General features: G+C 47.0%; 1 protein-coding gene across 1 annotated transcript in view; it reads right to left on the reverse strand.

Moving 5' to 3' along the window:
• Positions 1–426: 426 nt before the first annotated feature.
• Positions 427–26,818, reverse strand: part of PPP1R16A (protein phosphatase 1 regulatory subunit 16A) — a 315,248-nt gene continuing 288,856 nt past the window's right edge. The window contains exons 9-10 of the mRNA XM_053715494.1: positions 12,478–12,640; positions 427–1,562 (exon numbers count right to left, since the gene is read on the reverse strand). Of these exons, the coding sequence (XP_053571469.1) occupies positions 1,131–1,562; positions 12,478–12,640 (595 nt within the window). The 3' untranslated portion in view covers positions 427–1,130. The remainder of the gene's footprint in view (positions 1,563–12,477; positions 12,641–26,818) is intronic.

The following is a 26,818-nucleotide window of genomic DNA, read 5'->3' on the forward strand; positions in this document are numbered from 1 at the left end:
AGTAAGTAATGTGTAGTGTGTGTCTGTGGCTGTACAGTAAGTAATGTGTAGTGTGTGTCTGCGGCTGTACAGTAAGTAATGTGTAGTGTGTGTCTGCGGCTGTACAGTAAGTAATGTGTAGTGTGTGTCTGCGGCTGTACAGTAAGTAATGTGTAGTGTGTGTCTGCGGCTGTACAGTAAGTAATGTGTAGTGTGTGTCTGCGGCTGTACAGTAAGTAATGTGTAGTGTGTGTCTGCGGCTGTACAGTAAGTAATGTGTAGTGTGTGTCTGCGGCTGTACAGTAAGTAATGTGTAGTGTGTGTCTGCGGCTGTACAGTAAGTAATGTGTAGTGTGTGTCTGCGGCTGTACAGTAAGTAATGTGTAGTGTGTGTCTGCGGCTGTACAGTAAGTAATGTGTAGTGTGTGTCTGCGGCTGTACAGTAAGTAATGTGTAGTGTGTGCCTGCGGCTGTACAGTAAGTAATGTGTAGTGTGTGCCTGCGGCTGTACAGTAAGTAATGTGTAGTGTGTCTGCGGCTGTACAGTAAGTAATGTGTAGTGTGTGTCTGCAGCTGTACAGTAAGTAATGTGTAGTGTGTGTCTGCGGCTGTACAGTAAGTAATGTGTAGTGTGTGTCTGCAGCTGTACAGTAAGTAATGTGTAGTGTGTGTCTGCGGCTGTACAGTAAGTAATGTGTAGTGTGTGTCTGCGGCTGTACAGTAAGTAATGTGTAGTGTGTGACATTCATGTTGGCTGTAACCTTCACTTTTACTCACAGAACTCTCACAGCCTGAATTACGGCACACGCAGACATCGCACACGCCCAGCATGCACATATTTCACCCAGACTCTTTATAGGGGAACCTTTGTCTCCTGAGATTTGCAGCCAAGTGCCCACATCAGGAGTTGGGTTAACAAGATTGCCAGGGGCTGGTTCCTGACCATAAAATAATAAAAAGCTAACAGTGCAGTTACCGTCCTGCTCTCTGCGCAGTCACTATAGAAAAATAGATCCTCTGTTAAAGGGGATTATGAGCCATACTTGGCCCCTCAATGTCACATTATAAAACTGTCTCTTTCATAAAGAATTTAACTCTTTGTGTGCCACGGTCTTGACACTTTCAGAAACAAAAACAAATAAAGGACAGAGTCACATGACCCCACAACAGGGTCTCTTCTCTGCTGGGGTGTTCTCTTCTGCAGGAGCTATGAGTTTGAGTAATGGGGGCTCCCCGCTGGTCGTGGTGTAATACACAGGGCTGGGAGAGGGAGGTTCTGTAGTGTCCAGAGCTGGTGTTTGGGGGTCTGCGGTAGGGAGGGCTAGTACGTGGCGCTGGAGCTTGGCTGCTGCCCGCTGGCGCTTCAGGTCAGCCAACGTGTGATGTGAGCGCTCATGGCTTAAGTCTGGGTATGTCTCTCCCTGTGTAGCCAGCTGGTAAGACACGCTGCGGTCTAGGCGCTTGGAGAAGGTGTGTTTGTGAGGAGGAAGCACGCTGCCGTTAGTTTGTGACACGGGTTCCCCTGGAGTGCCCTCTACCTGGCGGGGATCAGCTTTCTGTTCTTCAGGTTGTGGCTGCTCGGTCTGCAAGAAACAGAAACCAGATGTGTAAGTACCTACAGTATATATTCCTATCTAGTTAGTGAAAGCTTGTGAACCCAGTTAATGCGTCACATAACAACCCAGTGTCTGTGCCAAAGCCTCTGAACTTTGTGCATTATTATTATTATAGCTATTTATGTACTGGGAATCCCTAAACATCAGGCAAAGTATTCACTGTAAAAAGGCAGCGCTCTGCAGAACAAACTTACTAAACGAAACCTAAACTGCTCCCAGAAATATACTGCTGTTCATAATCACAAACCAGAACATAACAAGAATCAGTTACTGACAAATATTCAGCATAACACAAAACATCTACTTGTGTAAAAACATAATTTGTGCTTACCTGATAAATTCCATTCCTTCCGGATAGGGAGATTCCACGGCTTCATTCCTTACTGTTGGGAAATTCAACACCTGGCCACCAGGAGGAGGCAAAGACACCCCAGCCAAAGGCTTAACTATCCCTCCCACTTCCTCATTACCCCAGTCATTCTGCCGAGGGAACAAGGAAAAGTAGGAGAAACATTATGGTATAAATGGTGCCAGAAGAATAAAATAAATAATAGGGGACCGCCCATAGACAAGAAAAAATGAGCGGGGGCCGTGGACTCTATCTGGAAAGAAAGCAATTTATCTGGTAAGCATAAATTATGTTTTCCTTCCTAAGATAGGGAGAGTCCACGGCTTCATTCCTTACTGTTGGGTATACTATACCCAAGCTCCAGAGGACACTGAATGATAACGGGAGGGACAAAAAGGAAGAGGCGGACCCTAATCTGAGGGCACCACAGCCTGTCCCGCTGTCTCGTAAGCTAAGCAGATGACACTCCTTAACCAAAAAGATAGAGAAGTCGAAGTAGCCTTCTGCCCCTTACGCTTCCACGAATAGACAACAAACAAGGAGGAAGATTGTCTAAACTCCTTAGTAGCCTGAAGATAGAACTTTAAGGCGCGAACCAGATCCAAATTGTGAAGTAAGCGTTCCTTCGATGAAGAAGGATTAGCACACAAGGAAGAAACCACAATCTCCTGTTTGATGTTGCGATCTGACACAACCTTACAAAGAAAACCTTATTTAGTACGTAAAACTTCCTTATCTGCATAAAAAATCAGATAAGGGGGCTCACATTGCAAAGAAGAGATTTCAGAAATTCTGCGCGCAGAGGCAATAGCCAATAAAAAGAGAACCTTCCAAGATAACAATTTAATGTCAACGGAATGCAGAGGCTCAAACGGAACCTGTTGCAAAACGCGAAGAACAAGATTTAGGCTCCAAGGAGGAGTCCCAGATCTAAACACAGGTCTGATCCTAATCAGAGCCTTAACAAAGGACTGCACGTCTGGAAGCTCAGCAAGTCTCTTGTGCAATAAAACCGACAGGACCGAAATCTGTCCCCTCACGGAACTAGGAGAAAGGCCCTTCTCCAGACCAACCTGTAGAAAAGATAAGATTCTAGCAACCTTAACTCTGAGTCAGGAAAAAAGATGCTCTTCACACCAGAATAAGTAGGTCCTCCACACCTTGTGGTAGATACATCGAGTAACTAGTTTATGAGCTTGAATAAGAGTATCAATGACACTCTCAGAGAAAACTCTCTTGGCTAAGACTAAGCGTTCAATCGCCATGCAGATTTTGATGAGCAAATGTACCTTGTATCAGCAGGTCTCTGCAACAAGGTAACTTCCATGGAGGAGATGTCCCCACTAGATCCGCGAACCACGTCCTTCGCAGCCACGATGGAGCAATCAGGATTACCAATATCCGATTCTGCTTGATGCGGGCCACCACTTTGAGGAAGAAGTGGTAATGGAAGAAAAAGATATCCTCCAGGGCACTGCTAGTGCATCTATTAGATCCGCTTGGGGATCCCTCGACCCGTACCTGGGTAGCTTGGTATTGAGACGGGATGCCATGAGATCTATCTCCGGAGTCCCCCCACTTGCTGCATATCTCTGCAAACACCCCGGGATGGAGAGACCATTCCCCAGGATGGAAGGATTGCCTGCTGAGAAAATCTGCCTCCTAGTTGTCCACACCCGGAATGTGGATTGCTGACAGTGAACAGCTGTGGGCCTCCACCCACTCCAGAATCTGAGATACTTCCTTCATTACCAAGGAACTTCTCTTTCCCCCTGATGGTTGAGGTTATATTGTCTGATTGGAATCTGATAAAGTGGGACGAACCCAGAAGTGGCCAAGCCTTTAAGGCCTTAAAGATTGCCCATAGTTCCAAAATATTGATCGGAAGGGAGGACTCCTCCTGAGTCCACAACCCCTGTGCCTGGTACCCCAAACAGCTCCCCATCCGGATAGGCTTGCGTCTGTAGTCACAATCTCCCAGGATGGTCTTAAGAAGCATGTACCTCGGAACAGATGATCTGGACAGAGCCACCAAAAGAGTGATTCTCTCGACCGGCTGACTAATACAATCTGTTGAGACAGATCCGAATGATCGCCATTCCACTGCCTCAGCATGCACAGTTGTAAAGGTCTGAGACGGAACCTGGCAAAAGGAATGATGTCCATGCAGGACACCATGAGACCAATCACCTTCATACATTGAGCCACAGAGGGACTTAAGGAGGACCGGAGGGCAAGAGATGCCGAAGTTAGCTTGCAACGTCTCTGGTCTGTTAGATATATCCTGGATATCGAGTCTATTATAGTACCCAGGAATTCCACCCTGGTACTTGGGATAAAAGAACTATTTTCCAAACTTATCTTCCATCCATGTGATCAAAGAAGACTAAGAAGGGACTCCGAGAATTCTTCTGCAAGACGAAAGGATGGTGCTTGCACCAGAATATCGTCCACGTATGGGGCTACTGCAATACCCTGAGTTCTGGCAATGGCTAGAAGAGCCCCCAGAACCTTCATAAAGATTCTTGGAGCAGTAGCTAGGCCAAAGGGAAGGGCAATGAATTGAAAGTGCTGGTCCAGGAATGCAAACCTCTGGAACTGAAAAAGGATTCCCTGTGGATTGGAACATGAAGGTAAGCATCCTTCAGATCTATAGTGGTCATAAACTGGCCTTCCTGAATTAAAGGAAGGATGTACCTTATCGTCTCCATCTTGAAGGAAGGGACACTGAGAAATTTGTTTAAGCACTTTAGCTCCAGAATTGGGCAGAAAGTTCCCTCCTTCTTTGGAACCACGAAAAGGTTTGAATAAAACCCCAAACCTCTTTCTTCGATAAGCACCGGGACAACAACTCCTAAGGCGGATAAATCCCGAACACACCCTAGAATGGCATCCCTCTTTTCTGGTCTGGTAGACAGATTCGAGAGAAGGAATCTGCTCCTTGGTGGATGAGATTTGAAGCCTATTTTGTATTCCTGAGATACCACCTCCAGGACCCATGGATCCTGTACGGCCTTGAACCAGGCATCTGAAAAAAGAGACAGTCTGCCCCTACATTATCCGATCCCAGATCAGAGGCTGCCCCAAGTCAAATCGTCAGACCAAGACTTCAACCGGAGCGCCCGGAGGGCTAGGACTGCAAAGTAAGCGAATAATTTGCATTTTCACATCACAGATAAAAGAATTAGCAATTCTCAAAGCTTTAATTCTGCCTTGAATATCCTCGAGGGGAGACTCCACCTCAATGAGTTCCGACAAAGAGTCGCACCAGTAGGTAGCCGCTCCGTCAACCGCGGTAACTGCAGCCGCCGGGTGAAACAAAAATCCTGTATGTTGAAACATCTTTCTCAGAAAGGTTTCCATTTTCTTATCCATCGGCTCTCTAAACGAAGAACTATCCTCAAAAGGTATAGTAGTACGTTTAGCAGGGGTAGAGATAGCACCATCCACCTTAGGAATGGAGCCCCACAAATCCAGTTGAGAGTCCGGGACCGGGAACAACTTTTCAACAGTAGACGAGGGGGAAAAGGAAGAACCAATTCTTTCCCATTCGTTCTTAATAATGATCGCCATCTTAACAGGCAAAGGAACTTTCCTGTCTTCATAAACTTTGTCTAATTTAGGTATCATAGGTTCTTCAGGCAGCACGGCATCTGGAACCTCTAACGTAGACAGAACCTCCTTTAATAACAAACGCAAGTGCTCAATTTTAAATCTAAAGGACGATACCTCCGCAGCAGGAGGCTTAGACGCTAGGGACTCCGACTCGGAAAGGTCACCCTCTGAAGCTACAGAGGTTAACTCATCATCAGATAACTGGGACATAATAGCTAAATCTGATAAATATTTAGATTACTCCAGGTCAGGAGAGCTATGTTTAACCTTTCTCTTGTGTTTGTTAGAGCGAGGTAATGCACTGAGGGCCGCAGACACCACAGTTTGTAACTGCGCTGCAAAGTCTGCAGGAAGAAGGCCCCCTCCGGATGGATGATTAGATGTGCTACGGGGAACTGCATGTGGAGTGGATAATGTAGCAAGGATAGTAATTTTACAGGACTCCGAGTCCTGAGAGGTAGACAGCTCAGAGAGACTAAGAGCCTTAACAGGCTTGTCTCCCTTCTTAGGCTTTATAACGGTGTTAAGGCATGTGGAACATAATTGAGTGGGTGGGAAAACCACGGCCTCCTCACAATATAAACAGGTATGATTTAGTACAGAAGGAGTACCTTCTAACATGTCAGAGTCCTCCATAGCTTAATTTATACCCACAGAAGGACACAAATAAAAACGTTTTTTTAATTTAGAAAACTGCACCTGCATACTCCCAATGGCTGGGGCACTCACCACCTCCTAGACCCAGACGGTTAACAGAGGAAACACTCTTCTCAGGTTCAAGTCTCAGGTATGGAGGAAATAAACATAGACCACACCTGGTCACATGGAGTGCAAAACAGTACTCCCCCTGTTATTACAAGCACAGCAAGTAATAGGAGCTGTGCAACACTTTCAAAAGAGAAAGTGAAACTTAAAAGTGAAACCTGTTTGTTCCAGCCAAAACACACAGTCTATCAGCCCAGGAAAAGAATCACACAAAGCAGCATGTAAATAATTACTACACTGATTAATTAACCCCAACTGTTCAATAAACCCCTTCAGAGGATATTAACTCTGGATCCTATCAAGGTATAAAGGAGCCACACTGTGACCCTGTTATAGCGTTTTATGTGTAAAAATTGAAACAATCTTACCTCCAGGGTCCATGCTGTGAAACAGAACACAGCCTCTCAAGTGTGACAGTCTTATAGCAGCGCTCCTGACATAGACTTGAGTGAGAGAAAGCAGGCAGTTAAACTCGTCAACACTGATTGCTTAGGAGCTGTTAGCAGTAGTCTGGATGGTTTTGCAGAAAAACTTTCCCTGCATCTCCAGACTCTCATCTTTCATCAATACTCTTACTGAGAGGTTGACATGACTACTTAAAATTCCAGTCCTATCTCGAAGGGCAGATATCCTTTTTCAGGACTCTCCAAATCTTCTGACACTTCTCTGCCACCTCCTAACGTGACAAAAGGCAAAGAATGACTGGGGTAATGAGGAAGTGGGAGGAATATTTAAGCCTTTGGCTGAGATGTCTTTGCCTCCTCCTGGTGGCCAGGTGTTGTATTTCCCAACAGCAAGGAATGAAGCCGTGGACTCTCCCCTATCTTAGGAAGGCAATCAGTGCACTGATTTTACACAAGTAGATTTTTATATATACTGTGCAACTGATTGTTTATGTTTGTTTACATCAGTATATTTCTAGGAGTTGTTTAGGTTTAAGATATCAGCTTTACTGAGTGCTCAGTATTGTTTTATTAAGAAGTTTCTTTCATAGGATTCACTGTACAATGAATTACAAAACAAGAAATGATGGGTCCCTACAGGTTTTTACAGGACCCCTGATGTGTCCCTTACAGACTTACATGGGCCCTCTACAAGAAATGATGGGTCCCCTACAGACTTACACAGGGTCCCTGATGTGTCCCCTACAGACTTACACAGGCCCTCTACAAGAAATGATGGGTCCCCTACAGACTTACACAGGGACCCTGATGTGTCCTACAGACTTACACAGGGTCCCTGATGTGTCCTACAGACTTACACAGGCCCTCTACAAGAAATGATGGGTCCCCTACAGACTTACACAGGCCCTCTACAAGAAATGATGGGTCCCCTACAGACTTACACAGGCCCTCTACAAGAAATGATGGGTCCCCTACAGACTTACACAGGCCCTCTACAAGAAATGATGGGTCCCCTACAGACTTACACAGGCCCTCTACAAGAAATGATGGGTCCCCTACAGACTTACACAGGTCCTCTACAAGAAATGATGGGTCCCCTATAGACTTACACAGGGTCCCTGATGTGTCCTACAGACTTACACAGGTCCTCTACAAGAAATGATGGGTCCCCTATAGACTTACACAGGGTCCCTAATGTGTCCTACAGACTTACACAGGCCCTCTACAAGAAATGATGGGTCCCCTACAGACTTACACAGGCCCTCTACAAGAAATGATGGGTCCCCTACAGACTTACACAGGCCCTCTACAAGAAATGATGGGTCCCCTACAGACTTACACAGGCCCTCTACAAGAAATGATGGGTCCCCTATAGACTTACACAGGGTCCCTGATGTGTTCTACAGACTTACACAGGTCCTCTACAAGAAATGATGGGTCCCCTACTGACTTACACAGGGTCCCTGATGGGTCCCTACAGACTTACACAGGTCCTCTACAAGAAATGATGGGTCCCCTACTGACTTACACAGGGTCCCTGATGGGTCCCCTACAGACTTACACAGGCCCTCTACAAGAAATGATGGGTGCCCTACAGACTTACAAAGGCCCTCTACAAGAAATGATGGGTCCCCTACAGACTTACACAGGGTCCCTGATGTGTCCCCTACAGACTTACACAGGCCCTCTACAAGAAATGATGGGCCCCCTACAGACTTACACAGGGTCCCTGATGTGTCCCCTACAGACTTACACAGGCCCTCTACAAGAAATGATGGGCCCCCTACAGACTTACACAGGGTCCCTGATGTGTCCCCTACAGACTTACACAGGCCCTCTACAAGAAATGATGGGTCCCCTACAGACTTACACAGGGTCCCTGATGGGTCCCCTACAGACTTACACAGGCCCTCTACAAGAAATGATGGGTGCCCTACAGACTTACAAAGGCCCTCTACAAGAAATGATGGGTCCCCTACAGACTTACACAGGGTCCCTGATGTGTCCCCTACAGACTTACACAGGCCCTCTACAAGAAATGATGGGCCCCCTACAGACTTACACAGGGTCCCTGATGTGTCCCCTACAGACTTACACAGGCCCTCTACAAGAAATGATGGGTCCCCTACAGACTTACACAGGGTCCCTGATGTGTCCCCTACAGACTTACACAGGCCCTCTACAAGAAATGATGGGTCCCCTACAGACTTACACAGGGTCCCTGATGTGTCCTACAGACTTACACAGGCCCTCTACAAGAAATGATGGGTCCCCTACAGACTTACACAGGGTCCCTGATGTGCCCCCTACAGACTTACACAGGGTCCCTGATGTGTCCTACAGACTTACACAGGCCCTCTACAAGAAATGATGGGTCCCCTACAGACTTACACAGGGTCCCTGATGTGTCCCCTACAGACTTACACAGGGTCCCTGATGTGTCCCCTACAGACTTACACAGGCCCTCTACAAGAAATGATGGGTCCCCTACAGACTTACACAGGCCCTCTACAAGAAATGATGGGTCCCCTACAGACTTACACAGGGTCCCTGATGTGCCCTACAGACTTACACAGGCCCTCTACAAGAAATGATGGGTCCCCTACAGACTTACACAGGGTCCCTGATGTGTCCCCTACAGACTTACACAGGCCCTCTACAAGAAATGATGGGTCCCCTACAGACTTACACAGGGTCCCTGATGTGTCCCCTACAGACTTACACAGGCCCTCTACAAGAAATGATGGGTCCCCTACAGACTTACACAGGGTCCCTGATGTGTCCTACAGACTTATACAGGCCCTCTACAAGAAATGATGGGTCCCCTACAGACTTACACAGGGTCCCTGATGTGTCCTACAGACTTACACAGGCCCTCTACAAGAAATGATGGGTCCCCTACAGACTTACACAGGGTCCCTGATGTGTCCCCTACAGACTTACACAGGCCCTCTACAAGAAATGATGGGTCCCCTACAGACTTACACAGGCCCTCTACAAGAAATGATGGGCCCCCTACAGACTTACACAGGGTCCCTGATGTGTCCTACAGACTTACACAGGCCCTCTACAAGAAATGATGGGTCCCCTACAGACTTACACAGGGTCCCTGATGTGTCCCCTACAGACTTACACAGGTCCTCTACAAGAAATGATGGGTCCCCTACAGACTTACACAGGGTCCCTGATGTGTCCTACAGACTTACAAAGGCCCTCTACAAGAAATGATGGGTCCCCTACAGACTTACACAGGCCCTCTACAAGAAATGATGGGCCCCCTACAGACTTACACAGGGTCCCTGATGTGTCCCCTACAGACTTACACAGGGTCCCTGATGTGTCCCCTACAGACTTACACAGGCCCTCTACAAGAAATGATGGGTCCCCTACAGACTTACACAGGGTCCCTGATGTGTCCCCTACAGACTTACACAGGCCCTCTACAAGAAATGATGGGTCCCCTACAGACTTACACAGGGTCCCTGATGTGTCCCCTACAGACTTACACAGGGTCCCTGATGTGTCCCCTACAGACTTACACAGGGTCCCTGATGTGTCCCCTACAGACTTACAAAGGCCCTCTACAAGAAATGATGGGCCCCCTACAGACTTACACAGGGTCCCTGATGTGTCCCCTACAGACTTACACAGGGTCCCTGATGTGTCCCCTACAGACTTACACAGGCCCTCTACAAGAAATGATGGGTCCCCTACAGACTTACACAGGGTCCCTGATGTGTCCTACAGACTTACACAGGCCCTCTACAAGAAATGATGGGTCCCCTACAGACTTACACAGGGTCCCTGATGTGTCCTACAGACTTACACAGGCCCTCTACAAGAAATGATGGGTCCCCTACAGACTTACACAGGCCCTCTACAAGAAATGATGGGTCCCCTACAGACTTACACAGGGTCCCTGATGTGTCCTACAGACTTACACAGGCCCTCTACAAGAAATGATGGGTCCCCTACAGACTTACACAGGCCCTCTACAAGAAATGATGGGTCCCCTACAGACTTACACAGGCCCTCTACAAGAAATGATGGGTCCCCTACAGACTTACACAGGGTCCCTGATGTGTCCTACAGACTTACACAGGCCCTCTACAAGAAATGATGGGTCCCCTACAGACTTACACAGGCCCTCTACAAGAAATGATGGGTCCCCTACAGACTTACACAGGCCCTCTACAAGAAATGATGGGTCCCCTACAGACTTACACAGGGTCCCTGATGTGTCCTACAGACTTACACAGGCCCTCTACAAGAAATGATGGGTCCCCTACAGACTTACACAGGGTCCCTGATGTGTCCCTTACAGACTTACACAGGGTCCCTGATGTGTCCCCTACAGACTTACACAGGTCCTCTACAAGAAATGATGGGTCCCCTACAGACTTACACAGGCCCTCTACAAGAAATGATGGGTCCCCTACAGACTTACACAGGCCCTCTACAAGAAATGATGGGTCCCCTACAGACTTACACAGGTCCTCTACAAGAAATGATGGGTCCCCTACAGACTTACACAGGCCCTCTACAAGAAATGATGGGTCCCCTACAGACTTACACAGGCCCTCTACAAGAAATGATGGGTCCCCTACAGACTTACACAGGGTCCCTGATGTGTCCTACAGACTTGCACAGGCCCTCTACAAGAAATGATGGGTCCCCTACAGACTTACACAGGCCCTCTACAAGAAATGATGGGTCCCCTACAGACTTACACAGGCCCTCTACAAGAAATGATGGGTCCCCTACAGACTTACACAGGGTCCCTGATGTGTCCCCTACAGACTTACACAGGGTCCCTGATGTGTCCCCTACAGACTTACACAGGGTCCATGATGTGTCCTACAGACTTACACAGGCCCTCTACAAGAAATGATGGGTCCCCTACAGATTTACACAGGCCCTCTACAAGAAATGATGGGTCCCCTACAGACTTACACAGGGTCCCTGATGTGTCCCCTACAGACTTACACAGGGTCCCTGATGTGTCCCCTACAGACTTACACAGGGTCCATGATGTGTCCTACAGACTTACACAGGCCCTCTACAAGAAATGATGGGTCCCCTACAGACTTACACAGGGTCCATGATGTGTCCTACAGACTTACACAGGCCCTCTACAAGAAATGATGGGTCCCCTACAGACTTACACAGGGTCCCTGATGGGTCCCCATACACTTACATAGGTCTCAATACAGTAAATTATTAGTTCCCATAGATTTTAATGGGACCCATGGCATAGAATGTTTTTGGTTTTTTTAAGGTAAGGGTTAAGGTGGTTTGGGCAGGTCACAGTAAGGGTTAATGGCTAGTGTCTGTAAGATATGGGTAGCGGTGGAGTGATAGGCAATATTATCTAATGATCCGCACACCGCTCCCTGTCACTAAATAATAATGGTGTATGATCCAGTCACTAAATAAGGATCCCCTAACATTTTTCTGCATAAGATCTCCGTTATAGCAACTCCCACAGGATCTGTCTGTTGTCAGTAAAATTCACAAAGCTCGTGGTTATTGTCAGCTGGCACTAACATGGCGCCATCACATAATCCCCAGCCATGTAATATATGGAGACCCTGTGCCCTTAACCCTTAGTGTAACAATGCCCTGCACACCACTCTGGCAGTGAAGGGGTTAAATCATGGGCATGACAAGGTGTGGAAAGGTGCAAACTGCTGCTCCCATCTTTATAGGTTCTACAGCAGAGGGGAGAAAACGCGTCAGCATCACTCACCGGACGCTGCAGCTCTGCATTGGTCACCTTATCATCACCATCATCTTGCAAATCAGCTTCGCTCTCTCGGGCCCCTCGCTGCTGCCACACGATGGCCTCTTTCTGATGCTCCCTCCGGTACATGTTCGTACGCTCAGTCACGCTCACCTTGCGCACCACCTTCCTGTGATGGAAGAACAGCACCGTTATGAGTGATAGCCTGGCACCTGCGGCTCGCACCTGACAACTATATAATGATCATCATTGGCTAACAGTAAACTGAACGTCACATGGTTCCTGACATAAAATGTCACTGTCACAGGACACTATATATTACTGAAGCTGCGGCGGCGGCAGATGGCAACAGGATGTGTGAGGCCGGCTCTCTGCTACTTATAAATCAGCTAATTGGATCTGATACAAACGGCATCTGCCAACCTGACCAGACTACAGGGAAGTACTGTGAGGTGAATATTAAAGGGACATTGTACGGGGAAAATTAAATAATTTATTAGATCGTGTTATTCTAGTACTAGCGCCACTTTCTAACTATGCAAAAGTTTAGGCCCCCCTGACAATTTCCATGATTTTAATTTATAAATAATTGGGTGTTTGGATCAGCAATTTCATTTTGATCTATCAAATAACTGAAGGACACAGTGATATTTCAGTAGTGAAATGAGGTTTATTGGATTAACAGAAAATGTTCAATATGCATCAAAACGAAATTAGACAGGTGCATAAATTTGAGCACCCTAACAGAAATATTGCATCAATATTTAGTAGAGCCTCCTTTAGCAGAAATAACAGCCTCTAGACACCTCCTATAGCCTGTAATGAGTGTCTGGATTCTGGATGAAGGTATTTTGGACCATCCATCCTTGCAAAACATCTCCAATTCAGTTAGGTTTGATGGTTACCGAGCATGGACAGCCCACATCAAATCACTCCACAGATTTTCAATATTCAGGTCTGGGACTGGGATGGCCATTCCAGAACATTGTACTTGTTCCTCTGCATAAATGCTAGAGTAGATTTTGAGCAGTGTTTTGGGTCGTTGTCTTGTTGAAATATCCAGCCCCGGCATAACTTCAACTTTGTGACTGATTTTTCAACATTATTCTCAAGTATCTGCTGATATTGAGAGGAATCCATGCAACCCTCAACTTTAGCAAGATTCCCAGTACCGGCACTGGCCACACAGGCCCACAGCATGATGGAACATCCACCAAATTTTACAGTGGGTAGCAAGTGTTTGTCTTGGAACTCTGTGTTCTTTTGTCGCCATGCATAACGCCCCTTGTTATGACCAAATAACTCAATATTTGTTTCATCAGTCCACAGCACCTTCTTCCAAAATGAAGCTGGCTTGTCCAAATGTGCGTTTGCATACCTCAAGCGACTCTGTTTGTGACGTGTGTGCAGAAAAGGCTTTTTCCGCATCACTCTCCCATACGGCTTCTCCTTGTGCAAAGTGCGCTGAATTGTTGAACGATGCACAGTGACACCATCTACAGCAAGATGATGTTGTAGGTGTTTGGAGGTGGTCTGTGGGCTGTTTTTGACCGCTCTCAGGTCATTTGAGAGTTGTTTTGAGGCCCCCCATGATGCCACTCTTCAGAGGAGAGTCAAAGAGAAAAACAACTTGCAATTGGCCACCTTAAATACCTTTTCTAATGATTGGATGCACCCGTCTATGAAGTTCAAGTCTTAATAGGCTCACCAAACCAATTGTGTGTTCCAATTAATCAGTGCTAGGCAGTTACAGATATTCAAATCAACAAAATGACAAGGGTGTCCAAATGTATGCACCTGTCTAATTTCGTTTGAATGCATAATGCACATTTTCTGTTAATCTAATAAACCTCATTTCACTACTGAAATATCACTGTGTTCTTCAGTTATTTGATAGATCAAAATGAAATTGCTGATCCAAACACCCAATTATTTATAAACTAAAATAATGGAAATTGTCAGGGGTGCCTAAACTTTTGCATACGACTGTATTTAACCCATATATTATAAGATGGTCGGGGAACGTATGGAGATATCAGAGAGACACGAATAACTAATGCACATGCGTGTCTCCTGTATGACATACATCAGCTACCGTGTGTCTCCTGTATGACCCTGTAACATACATCAGCTGCTGTGTGTCTCCTGTATGACCCTGTAACATACATCAGCTGCTGTGTGTCTCCTGTATGACCCTGTAACATACATCAGCTGCCGTGTGTCTCCTGTATGACCCTGTAACATACATCAGCTGCAGTGTGTCTCCTGTATGACTCTGTAACATACATCAGCTGCCGTGTGTCCCCTGTATGACCCTGTAACATACATCAGCTGCTGTGTGTCTCCTGTATGACCCTGTAACATACATCAGCTGCCGTGTGTCCCCTGTATGACCCTGTAACATACATCAGCTGCTGTGTGTCTCCTGTATGACCCTGTAACATACATCAGCTGTCGTGTGTCTCCTGTATGACTCTGTAACATACATCAGCTGCCGTGTGTCCCCTGTATGACCCTGTAACATACATCAGCTGCTGTGTGTCTCCTGTATGACCCTGTAACATACATCAGCTGCCGTGTGTCCCCTGTATGACCCTGTAACATACATCAGCTGCTGTGTGTCTCCTGTATGACCCTGTAACATACATCAGCTGCCGTGTGTCCCCTGTATGAGCCTGTAACATACATCAGCTGCCGTGTGTCCCCTGTATGACCCGGTAACATACATCAGCTGCCGTGTGTCTCCTGTATGACCCTGTAACATACATCAGCTGCAGTGTGTCCCCTGTATGACCCTGTAAAATACATCAGCTGCCGTGTGTCTCCTGTATGACCCTGTAACATACATCAGCTGCCGTGTGTCTCCTGTATGACCCTGTAACATACATCAGCTACCGTGTGTCTCCTGTATGACCTTGTAACATACATCAACTGCTGTGTGTCTCCTGTATGACCCTGTAACATACATCAGCTGCCGTGTGTCCCCTGTATGACCCTGTAACATACATCAGCTGCCATGTGTCCCCTGTATGACCCTGTAACATACATCAGCTGCCGTGTGTCCCCTGTATGACCCTGTAACATACATCAGCTGCCGTGTGTCTCCTGTATGACCCTGTAACATACATCAGCTGCCGTGTGTCTCCTGTATGACCCTGTAACATACATCAGCTGCCGTGTGTCCCCTGTATGAGCCTGTAACATACATCAGCTGCTGTGTGTCTCCTGTATGACCCTGTAACATACATCAGCTGCTGTGTGTCTCCTGTATGACCCTGTAACATACATCAGCTGCCGTGTGTCCCCTGTATGACCCTGTAACATACATCAGCTGCCGTGTGTCTCCTGTATGACCCTGTAACATACATCAGCTGCAGTGTGTCCCCTGTATGACCCTGTAAAATACATCAGCTGCCGTGTGTCTCCTGTATGACCCTGTAACATACATCAGCTGCCGTGTGTCTCCTGTATGACCCTGTAACATACATCAGCTACCGTGTGTCTCCTGTATGACCTTGTAACATACATCAACTGCTGTGTGTCTCCTGTATGACCCTGTAACATACATCAGCTGCCGTGTGTCCCCTGTATGACCCTGTAACATACATCAGCTGCCATGTGTCCCCTGTATGACCCTGTAACATACATCAGCTGCCGTGTGTCCCCTGTATGACCCTGTAACATACATCAGCTGCCGTGTGTCTCCTGTATGACCCTGTAACATACATCAGCTGCCGTGTGTCTCCTGTATGACCCTGTAACATACATCAGCTGCCGTGTGTCCCCTGTATGACCCTGTAACATACATCAGCTGCCGTGTGTCCCCTGTATGACCCTGTAACATACATCAGCTGCCGTGTGTCCCCTGTATGACCCTGTAACATACATCAGCTGCCGTGTGTCTCCTGTATGACCCTGTAACATACATCAGCTGCCGTGTGTCTCCTGTATGACCCTGTAACATACATCAGCTACCGTGTGTCTCCTGTATGACCCTGTAACATACATCAGCTGCCGTGTGTCTCCTGTATGACCCTGTAACATACATCAGCTGCCGTGTGTCCCCTGTATGACCCTGTAACATACATCAGCTGCCGTGTGTCTCCTGTATGACCCTGTAACATACATCAGCTGCCGTGTGTCTCCTGTATGACCCTGTAACATACATCAGCTACCGTGTGTCTCCTGTATGACCCTGTAACATACATCAGCTGCCGTGTGTCTCCTGTATGACTCTGTAACATACATCAGCTGCCGTGTGTCCCCTGTATGACCCTGTAACATACATCAGCTGCCGTGTGTCTCCTGTATGACCGTGTAACATACATCAGCTGCCATGTGTCCCCTGTATGACCCTGTAACATACATCAGCTGCCGTGTGTCTCCTGTATGACCCTGTAACATACATCAGCTGTCGTGTGTCTCCTGTATGACCCTGTAACATACATCAGCTGCCGTGTGTCTCCTGTATGACCCTGTAACATACATCAGCTGCCGTGTGTCTCCTGTATGACCCTGTAATATACATCAGCTGCCGTGTGTCTCCTGTATGACCTTGTAACATACATCAGCTGCCGTGTGTCTCCTGTATGACCCTGTAACATACATCAGCTGTCGTGTGTCTCCTGTATGACCCTGTAACATACATCAGCTGCCGTGTGTCTCCTGTATGACCCTGTAACATACATCAGCTGCCGTGTGTCCCCTGTATGACCCTGTAACATACATCAGCTGCCGTGTGTCTCCTGTATGACCCTGTAACATACATCAGCTGCCGTGTGTCTCCTGTATGACCCTGTAACATACATCAGCTGCCGTGTGTCTCCTGTATGACCCTGTATGACATACATCAGCTGCCTTCTGTCTCCTGTATGACCCTGTAACATACATCAGCTGCCGTGTGTCTCCTGTATGACCCTGTAACATACATCAGCTGCCGTGTGTCCCCTGTATGACCCTGTAACATACATCAGCTGCCGTGTGTCTCCTGTATGACCCTATAACATACATCAGCTGCCCTGTGTCCCCTGTATGACCCTGTAACATACATCAGCTGCCGTGTGTCCCCTGTATGACCCTGTAACATACATCAGCTGCTGTGTGTCTCCTGTATGACCCTGTAACATACATCAGCTGCCGTGTGTCCCCTGTATGACCCTGTAACATACATCAGCTGCCGTGTGTCTCCTGTATGACCCTGTAACATACATCAGCTGCTGTGTGTCCCCTGTATGACTCTGTAACATACATCAGCTGCCGTGTGTCTCCTGTATGACCCTGTAACATACATCAGCTGCCGTGTGTCCCCTGTATGACCCTGTAACATACATCAGCTGCTCTGTGTCCCCTGTATGACCCTGTAACATACATCAGCTGTCGTGTGACTCCTGTATGACCCTGTAACATACATCAGCTGTCGTGTGACTCCTGTATGACCCTGTAACATACATCAGCTGCTGTGTGTCTCCTGTATGACCCTGTAACATACATCAGCTGCCGTGTGTCCCCTGTATGACCCTGTAACATACATCAGCTGCTCTGTGTCCCCTGTATGACCCTGTAACATACATCAGCTGTCGTGTGACTCCTGTATGACCCTGTAACATACATCAGCTGTCGTGTGACTCCTGTATGACCCTGTAACATACATCAGCTGCTGTGTGTCTCCTGTATGACCCTGTAACATACATCAGCTGCCGTGTGTCTCCTGTATGACCCTGTAACATACATCAGCTGCCGTGTGTCTCCTGTATGACCCTGTAACATACATCAGCTGCAGTGTGTCTCCTGTATGACCCTGTAACATACATCAGCTGCCGTGTGTCTCCTGTAAGACCCTGTAACATACATCAGCTGCCGTGTGTCTCCTGTATGACCCTGTAACATACATCAGCTGCCGTGTGTCTCCTGTATGACCCTGTAACATACATCAGCTGCTGTGTGTCTCCTGTATGACCCTGTAACATACATCAGCTGCCGTGTGTCCCCTGTATGACCCTGTAACATACATCAGCTGCCCGTGTGTCTCCTGTATGACCCTGTAACATACATCAGCTGCCGTGTGTCTCCTGTATGACCCTGTAACATACATCAGCTGCTCTGTGTCTCCTGTATGACCCTGTAACATACATCAGCTGCCGTGTGTCTCCTGTATGACCCTGTAACATACATCAGCTGCCGTGTGTCTCCTGTATGACCCTGTAACATACATCAGCTGCCGTGTGTCCCCTGTATGACCCTGTAACATACATCAGCTGCCGTGTGTCCCCTGTATGACCCTGTAACATACATCAGCTGCCGTGTGTCTCCTGTATGACCCTGTAACATACATCAGCTGCCGTGTGTCCCCTGTTTGACCCTGTAACATACATCAGCTGCTCTGTGTCTCCTGTATGACCCTGTAACATACATCAGCTGCCGTGTGTCTCCTGTATGACCCTGTAACATACATCAGCTGCCGTGTGTCTCCTGTATGACCCTGTAACATACATCAGCTGCCGTGTGTCTCCTGTATGACCCTGTAACATACATCAGCTGCCGTGTGTCCCCTGTATGACCCTGTAACATACATCAGCTGCCGTGTGTCCCCTGTATGACCCTGTAACATACATCAGCTGCCGTGTGTCTCCTGTATGACCCTGTAACATACATCAGCTACCGTGTGTCTCCTGTATGACCCTGTAACATACATCAGCTGCCGTGTGTCTCCTGTATGACCCTGTAACATACATCAGCTGCCGTGTGTCTCCTGTATGACCCTGTAACATACATCAGCTGTCGTGTGTCCCCTGTATGACCCTGTAACATACATCAGCTGCAGTGTGTCCCCTGTATGACCCTGTAACATACATCAGCTGCCGTGTGTCCCCTGTATGACCCTGTAACATACATCAGCTGCTCTGTGTCTCCTGTATGACCCTGTAACATACATCAGCTGCCGTGTGTCTCCTGTATGACCCTGTAACATACATCAGCTGCCGTGTGTCCCCTGTATGACCCTGTAACATACATCAGCTGCCCGTGTGTCTCCTGTATGACCGTGTAACATACATCAGCTGCCGTGTGTCTCCTGTATGACCCTGTAACATACATCAGCTGCTCTGTGTCTCCTGTATGACCCTGTAACATACATCAGCTGCCGTGTGTCTCCTGTATGACCCTGTAACATACATCAGCTGCCGTGTGTCTCCTGTATGACCCTGTAACATACATCAGCTGCTGTGCGTCTCCTGTATGACCCTGTAACATACATCAGCTGCTCTGTGTCTCCTGTATGACCCTGTAACATACATCAGCTGCCGTGTGTCTCCTGTATGACCCTGTAACATACATCAGCTGCCGTGTGTCCCCTGTATGACCCTGTAACATACATCAGCTGCCCGTGTGTCCCCTGTATGACCCTGTAACATACATCAGCTGCTCTGTGTCTCCTGTATGACCCTGTAACATACATCGCTGTGTGTCCCCTGTATGACCATGTAACATACATCAGCTGCCGTGTGTCCCCTGTATGACCCTGTAACATACATCAGCTGCCGTGTGTCTCCTGTATGACCCTGTAACATACATCAGCTGCCGTGTGTCTCCTGTATGACCCTGTAACATACATCAGCTGCCGTGTGTCCCCTGTATGACCCTGTAACATACATCAGCTGCCGTGTGTCTCCTGTATGACCCTGTAACATACATCAGCTGCCGTGTGTCCCCTGTATAACCCTGTAACATACATCAGCTGCCGTGTGTCCCCTGTATGACCCTGTAACATACATCAGCTGCCGTGTGTCCCCTGTATGACCCTGTAACATACATCAGCTGTCGTGTGTCTCCTGTATGACCCTGTAACATACATCAGCTGTCGTGTGTCCCCTGTATAACCCTGTAACATACATCAGCTGCCGTGTGTCCCCTGTATGACCCTGTAACATACATCAGCTGCCGTGTGTCCCCTGTATGACCCTGTAACATACATCAGCTGCCGTGTGTCTCCTGTATGACCCTGTAATATACATCAGCTGCCGTGTGTCTCCTGTATGACCCTGTAACATACATCAGCTGCCGTGTGTCCCCTGTATGACCCTATAACATACATCAGCTGCCGTTTTTCTCCTGTATGACCCTGTAACATACATCAGCTGCCGTGTGTCTCCTGTATGACCCTGTAACATACATCAGCTGCAGTGTGTCCCCTGTATGATCCTGTAACATACATCAGCTGCCGTGTGTCTCCTGTATGACCCTATAACATACATCAGCTGCCGTGTGTCCCCTGTATGACCCTGTTACATACATCAGCTGCCGTGTGTCCCCTGTATGACCCTGTAACATACATCAGCTGCCGTGTGTCTCCTGTATGACCCTGTAACATACATCAGCTGCCGTGTGTCTCCTGTATGACCCTGTAACATACATCAGCTGCCGTTTTTCTCCTGTATGACCCTGTAACATACATCAGCTGCCGTGTGTCTCCTGTATGACCCTGTAACATACATCAGCTGCAGTGTGTCCCCTGTATGATCCTGTAACATACATCAGCTGCCGTTTTTCTCCTGTATGACCCTGTAACATACATCAGCTGCCGTGTGTCCCCTGTATGACCCTGTAACATACATCAGCTGTCGTGTGTCTCCTGTATGACCCTGTAAGATACATCAGCTGCCGTGTGTCTCCTGTATGACCCTGTAACATACATCAGCTGCCGTGTGTCCCCTGTATGACCCTGTAACATACATCAGCTGCTCTGTGTCTCCTGTATGACCCTGTAACATACATCAGCTGCCGTGTGTCTCCTGTACGACCCTGTAACATACATCAGCTGCCGTGTGTCCCCTGTACAACATAGATCAGCTGCCATGATAAGATCACAGAATACAGTTTGTATAAAAACAGAATTTATGTTTACCTGATAAATTACTTTCTCCAACGGTGTGTCCGGTCCACGGCGTCATCCTTACTTGTGGGATATTCTCTTCCCCAACAGGAAATGGCAAAGAGCCCAGCAAAGCTGGTCACATGATCCCTCCTAGGCTCCGCCTACCCCAGTCATTCGACCGACGTTAAGGAGGAATATTTGCATAGGAGAAACCATATGGTACCGTGGTGACTGTAGTTAAAGAAAATAAATTATCAGACCTGATTAAAAAACCAGGGCGGGCCGTGGACCGGACACACCGTTGGAGAAAGTAATTTATCAGGTAAACATAAATTCTGTTTTCTCCAACATAGGTGTGTCCGGTCCACGGCGTCATCCTTACTTGTGGGAACCAATACCAAAGCTTTAGGACACGGATGAAGGGAGGGAGCAAATCAGGTCACCTAAATGGAAGGCACCACGGCTTGCAAAACCTTTCTCCCAAAAATAGCCTCAGAAGAAGCAAAAGTATCAAACTTGTAAAATTTGGTAAAAGTGTGCAGTGAAGACCAAGTCGCTGCCCTACATATCTGATCAACAGAAGCCTCGTTCTTGAAGGCCCATGTGGAAGCCACAGCCCTAGTGGAATGAGCTGTGATTCTTTCAGGAGGCTGCCGTCCGGCAGTCTCGTAAGCCAATCTGATGATGCTTTTAATCCAAAACGAGAGAGAGGTAGAAGTTGCTTTTTGACCTCTCCTTTTACCGGAATAAACAACAAACAAGGAAGATGTTTGTCTAAAATCCTTGGTAGCATCTAAATAGAATTTTAGAGCGCGAACAACATCCAAATTGTGCAACAAACGTTCCTTCTTTGAAACTGGTTTCGGGCACAGAGAAGGCACGATAATCTCCTGGTTAATGTTTTTGTTAGAAACAACCTTTGGAAGAAAACCAGGTTTAGTACGTAAAACCACCTTATCTGCATGGAACACCAGATAAGGAGGAGAACACTGCAGAGCAGATAATTCTGAAACTCTTCTGGCAGAAGAAATTGCAACTAAAAACAAAACTTTCCAAGATAATAATTTAATATCAACGGAATGCAAGGGTTCAAACGGAACCCCCTGAAGAACTGAAAGAACTAAATTGAGACTCCAAGGAGGAGTCAAAGGTTTGTAAACAGGCTTGATTCTAACCAGAGCCTGAACAAAAGCTTGAACATCTGGCACAGCTGCCAGCTTTTTATGAAGTAACACCGACAAGGCTCTAAGCCATCTCCGTGGAGATGTTGCCTGTACAACGGCAAAGAGAATGACTGGGGTAGGCGGAGCCTAGGAGGGATCATGTGACCAGCTTTGCTGGGCTCTTTGCCATTTCCTGTTGGGGAAGAGAATATCCCACAAGTAAGGATGACGCCGTGGACCGGACACACCTATGTTGGAGAAAACACAATTTATGCTTACCTGATAAATTTATTTCTCTTGTGGTGTATCCAGTCCACGGATCATCCATTACTTGTGGGATATTCTCATTCCCAACAGGAAGTTGCAAGAGGACACCCACAGCAGAGCTGTAATATAGCTCCTCCCCTAACTGTCATAGCCAGTCATTCGACCGAAAACAAGCCGAGAAAGGAGGAACCATAGGGTTCAGTGATTACTGTAGTTTAAATTTAAAAATTACCTGCCTTAAAATGACAGGGCGGGCCGTGGACTGGATACACCACAAGAGAAATAAATTTATCAGGTAAGCATAAATTGTCTTTTCTCTTGTAAGGTGTATCCAGTCCACGGATCATCCATTACTTGTGGGATACCAATACCAAAGCTAAAGTACACGGATGAAGGGAGGGACAAGGCAGGAACTTAAATGGAAGGAACCACTGCCCGTAAAACCTTTCTCCCAAATATAGCCTCCAAAGAAGCAAAAGTATCAAATTTGTAAAATTTTGAAAAAATATGAAGCGAAGACCAAGTCGTCGCCTTGCAAATCTGATCAAAAGAAGCCTCATTTTTAAAGGCCCAAGAGGAAGCCACAGCTCTAGTGGAATGAGCTGTAATCCTTTCAGGAGGTTGCTGTCCAGCAGTCTCATAGGCTAAGCGCATTAAGTTTCTTAGTCAAAAAGAAAAAGAGGTTGCCGAAGCCTTTTGACCTCTCCTCTGTCCAGAGTAGACAACAAACAAAGCAGATGTTTGACGAAAATCTTTAGTAGCTTGTAAATAAAACTTTAAAGCACGGACCACGTCCAAATTGTGTAACACAAGGATGGAACAACAATCTCTTGATTGATATTCTTGTTAGATACCACCTTAGGTAAGAACCCAGGTTTGGTACGCAGGACTACCTTATCCGTATGAAAAATCAGATAAGGAGAATCACATTGTAAGGCAGATAGCTCAGAGACTCTACGAGCCGAGGAAATAGCTACCAAAAAAAAGAACTTTCCAAGATAAAAGCTTGATATCTATGGAATGAAGAGGTTCAAACGGAACTCCTTGAAGAACCTTAAGAACCAAGTTTAAGCTCCATGGTGGAGCAACAGGTTTCAACACAGGCTTGATTCTAACTAAAGCCTGACAAAAGGCCTGAACGTCTGGAACATCTGCCAGACGCTTAACTAGCTGACAATCCTTTTTCCAAACCTTCTTGGAGAAAAGATTATATCCTGGCAATCCTGACCTTACTCCATGAGTAACCCTTGGATTCACACCAATAAAGATATCTACGCCATACCTTATGGTAAATTTTCCTGGTGACAGGCTTTCGTGCCTGTCTTAAGGTATCAATAACTGACTCGGAGAAGCCACGCTTTGATAAAATCAAGCGTTCAATCTCCAGGCAGTCAGCCTCAGAGAAATTAGATTTGGATGGTTGAAAGGACCCTGAAGTAGAAGGTCCTGTTTCAGAGGCAGAGACCATGGTGGAAAGGATGACATGTCCACTAGATCTGCATACCAGGTCCTGCGTGGCCACGCAGGTGCTATCAGAATCACCGATGCTCTCTCCTGCTTGATCTTGGCAATCAGTCGAGGGAGCAGAGGAAACGGTGGAAACACATAAGCCAGGTTGAAAGACCAGGGCGCTGCTAGAGCATCTATCAGTGTCGCCTTGGGATCCCTGGACCTGGATCCGTAACACGGAAGCTTGGCGTTCTGGCGAGGCGCCATGAGATCCAGTTCTGGTTTGCCCCAACGATGAATCAGTTGTGAAAATGCCTCCAGAGTGAGATCCCACTCTCCCGGATGAAAAGTCTGACGACTTAGAAAATCCGCCTCCCAGTGCTCTACACCTGGGATATGGATAGCTGATAGGTGACAAGAGTGAATCTCTGCCCAGCAAATTATTTTTGAAACTTCTAGCATCTCTAGGGAACTTCTCGTTCCCCCTTGATGGTTGATGTAAGCTACAGTCGTGATGTTGTCCGACTGAAATCTGATGTACCTCAGAGTTGCTAACTGAGGCCAAGCCTGAAGAGCCTTGAATATCGCTCTTAGTTCCAGAATATTTAATGGAAGGAGAGACTCCTCCTGAGTCCACGATCCCTGAGCCTTCAGGGAGTTCCAGACTGCAACCCAACCTAGAAGGCTGGCACCTGTCGTAACAATTGTCCAATCTGGCCTGCGAAAGGTCATACCTTTGGACAGATGGACCCGAGATAGCCACCAGAGAAGAGAATCCCTGGTCTCTTGGTCCAGATTCAGTTGAGGGGACAAATCTGTGTAATCCCCGCTCCACTGACTGAGCATGCATAGTTGCAGCGGTCTGAGATGTAAGCGTGCAAACGGCCATTGCCGCTACCATTAAGCCGATTACTTCCATACAATGAACCACCGAAGGGCGCGGAATGGAATGAAGAACCCGGCAGGAATTTAGAAGCTTTGATAACCTGGACTCCGTCAGGTGAATTTTCATTTCTACAGAATCTATCAGAATCCCTAGAAAGGAAACTCTTGTGAGTGGAGATAGAGAACTCTTTTCCTCGTTCACTTTCCACCCATGCGACCACAGAAATGCCAGTACTACGTCCGTATGAGACTTGGCAATTTGGAAGTTTGACGCCTGTATCAGGATGTCGTCTAAATAAGGGGCTACTGGTGTGCCCCGCGGCCTTAGGACCGCCATAAGTGACCCTAGAACCTTTGTAAAGATTCTTGGGGCTGTAGCTAATCCCAAGGGAAGAGCTACAACTGGTAATGCCTGTCTTAAAAGGCAAACCTGAGAAACCGATGATGATCTTTGTGTATCGGAATGTGAAGATAAGCATCCTTTAGATCCACTGTAGTCATATATTGACCCTCCTGGATCAGTGGTAGGATGGTACGAATAGTTTCCATCTTGAACGACGGAACTTTGAGGAATTTGTTTAAGATCTTTAGATCCAAAATTGGTCTGAAGGTTCCCTCTTTTTTGGGAACCACAAACAGATTTGAGTAAAAACGCTGTCCCTGTTCCTCCTTTGGAACTGGATGGATCACTCCCATAACTAGGAGGACTCGTACGCAGTGTAAGAATGCCTCTCTCTTTATCTGGTGTGCAGATAATTGTGAAAGGTGAAATCTCTCTTTTGGGGGGGAAGCTTTGAAGTCCAGAAGATATCCCTGGGATATAATTTCCAACGCCCAGGGATCCTGAACATCTCTTGCCCACGCCTGGGCAAAGAGTGAAAGTCTGCCCCCTACTAGATCCGTTCCCAGATAGGGGGCCGTTCCTTCATGCTGTCTTAGAGGCAGCAGCAGGCTTTTTTACCTGCTTACCTGTTTTCCAGGTTTGGTCTCCAGACCGTCTTGGATTGAGCAAAAGTTCCCTCTTGTTTATTATTAGAGGAAGTTGATGCCGCACCTGCCTTGAAGTTTTGAAAGGCACGAAAATTAGACTGTTTGGTCCTAGATTTGGACCTGTCCTGAGGAAGGGCATGACCTTTTCCTCCAGTGATATCAGCAATAATCTCCTTCAACCAGGCCCGAATAGGGTCTGCCCCTTGAAGGGAATGTTAAGTAGCTTAGATTTTGAAGTCACGTCAGCTGACCATGATCTAAGCCATAGCGCTCTGCGCGCCTGTATAGCAAAATTTGAGCGTGAGTCCCTTAAGCGGGAGTCAAAGGGTCTGACACGTGGGGAAAGTTAGTCGGCATAACTTCCCCCTCGTCAGATTCCTCTGGTGATACATTTTTTAAAGACAGAAAATGATCTTTATTGCATAAAATGAAATCAGTACATTTGGTACACATTCTAAGAGGGGGTTCCACCATGGCTTTTAAACACAATAAACAAGGAGTTTCTTCTATGTCAGACATGTTTATACAGAATAGCAATGAGACTAGCAAGCTTGGAAAACACTTTAAATCAAGTTAACAAGCAAATATAAAAAACGGTACTGTGCTTTTAAGAGAAACAAATTTTGTCAGAATTTGAAAAACAGTGAAAAAATGCAGTAAATCAAACGAAATTTTTACAGTGTGTATAATAGGCTAACAGAGCATTGCACCCACTTGCAAATGG

The sequence above is a fragment of the Bombina bombina genome, chromosome 5 (assembly GCF_027579735.1).
Source record: "Bombina bombina isolate aBomBom1 chromosome 5, aBomBom1.pri, whole genome shotgun sequence".
Classification (NCBI taxonomy): Eukaryota; Metazoa; Chordata; class Amphibia; order Anura; family Bombinatoridae; genus Bombina; species Bombina bombina.